This window comes from Vombatus ursinus, unplaced genomic scaffold (genome assembly GCF_900497805.2).
Source record: "Vombatus ursinus unplaced genomic scaffold, bare-nosed wombat genome assembly UNPS02001287.1, whole genome shotgun sequence".
Taxonomy (NCBI): Eukaryota; Metazoa; Chordata; class Mammalia; order Diprotodontia; family Vombatidae; genus Vombatus; species Vombatus ursinus.
The window spans coordinates 18,366,253-18,367,644 of NW_020941065.1; the positions used below are offsets into that span (position 1 = coordinate 18,366,253).

The 1,392-nt window shown below is 52.7% G+C and overlaps 1 protein-coding gene across 1 annotated transcript in view; it reads right to left on the reverse strand.

Moving 5' to 3' along the window:
• Positions 1-254, reverse strand: part of LIF (LIF, interleukin 6 family cytokine) — an 8,677-nt gene extending 8,423 nt beyond the window's left edge. Inside the window, exon 1 of the mRNA XM_027865260.1 lies at positions 148-254. Coding sequence (XP_027721061.1) covers positions 148-166 — 19 coding nt within the window. The 5' untranslated portion in view covers positions 167-254. The remainder of the gene's footprint in view (positions 1-147) is intronic.
• Positions 255-1,392: the final 1,138 nt, after the last annotated feature.

Genomic DNA, 1,392 nt, shown 5'->3' on the forward strand with positions numbered 1-1,392 from the left:
TCTCTCTCTCTCTCTCTCTCTCTCTCTCTCTCTCTCTCTCTCTTTCCCGACCCGCTTCCCCCCCCTCCACTGCCTCCCCCCCCCAAGCACCAAGTCAGGAGAAGCCCCACAGAGTGGGGGACGGGGCGGGCGGGGTGTTGCATTTACCTGCGGCCAAGACCTTCATTGTGGGCCGGACTTGAAGTCGGGAGGGACCTAGTGGAGACTGAGTTTATGTTGACAGGGGTGTTTGCAGAAATTCATGCTCGAACGGGACTTGGCCTGGTTTATATACGGGAGCCTATGTTGTAAGACAGAGAAAAAAGCTATATTTAGCCACTCAAAAGGATACCCAATTCAGGAAGTTGTTTGAGGTGCATCATAGTTGTGGAAATTATGAATGGGACGAGAGTGAAAGTGAGGGGGGGGGCCTCGAGAAGGGGGAGAGTGGGGGGGGCGGGGAAAGGAGCCTTTTTTTCCTTCTCTCTTCTAAGAATTTTGTTGTGATCGAATTATAATGGTCTTCCAAAAAAACCGACAGCCAGCCTGTGGCTCATTTTTCTGAATTGTTTGAAATTGAGGTAGGGGGTGGGAAGATATCCCTCCCCACAAGCCAGGGTCCTAACCACGTTTCCCTGAAAGAGGACTGTGAAACTCAGAGAAACTTCCTGACTCACCTGAAAGGGAGGGAAGTAGAGGGCCCGGCAAGGCTGGTGGGAGACAGGGGGTGAGGGTGGGAGACTGACATTTGACTTCCCTCAGACCCTGCGGGATGGTGCAGTCTGGAAGTGTGCTAGCTGGTACAGGGGGCAGTAGGCCCCCTGGCACACCCCTCTCATCCACCGAGGTTTGCACCAGTGGGGAATCTGACACTTGACTGTCACCCGGTGGCAAAAGGGTGTTGTCGAGTAGGGAGTCTAGTGATGGCTGGGGTAGGTGTGGAGAGCTGGGTAAAGGGTGGCAGCTAAGAGAGGCAGCATGCCACCAGGAAGAGCCCTGGGCTTGGAGTTAGAGGTTCAAATCCTGGCATCCACCATCTGTGGGACCTTAGGCAAGTCTGGGCTTCAGGTTTCTTGAAAATGAGGGTATTGGACTGGATTACAGCTGAGAGCCCTCCCAGCTTGAAATGTATGCTCCTAAGAAGGATATTGGTCAATTGGGATCTTAATTAACAGCAATAAAGAGAGGGTGAAGGGAAGGGACCTTAAAGGTCACCTAGTCCAACCCCATCATTTTACGGTCGAGGAAACTGAGGCACAGAGAGGGGAAGAGCCTTGCCCACAGTCACACAGCAACGTTAGTGGTAGAGACTGGCTAGACCCAGTACATGAATACTCAGCTAGACCGTAAACTCATTGAGGGCAGCTACGCTTCGATGGTGTGTCTTCGTATCCCCAGCACCTGGCATATAGT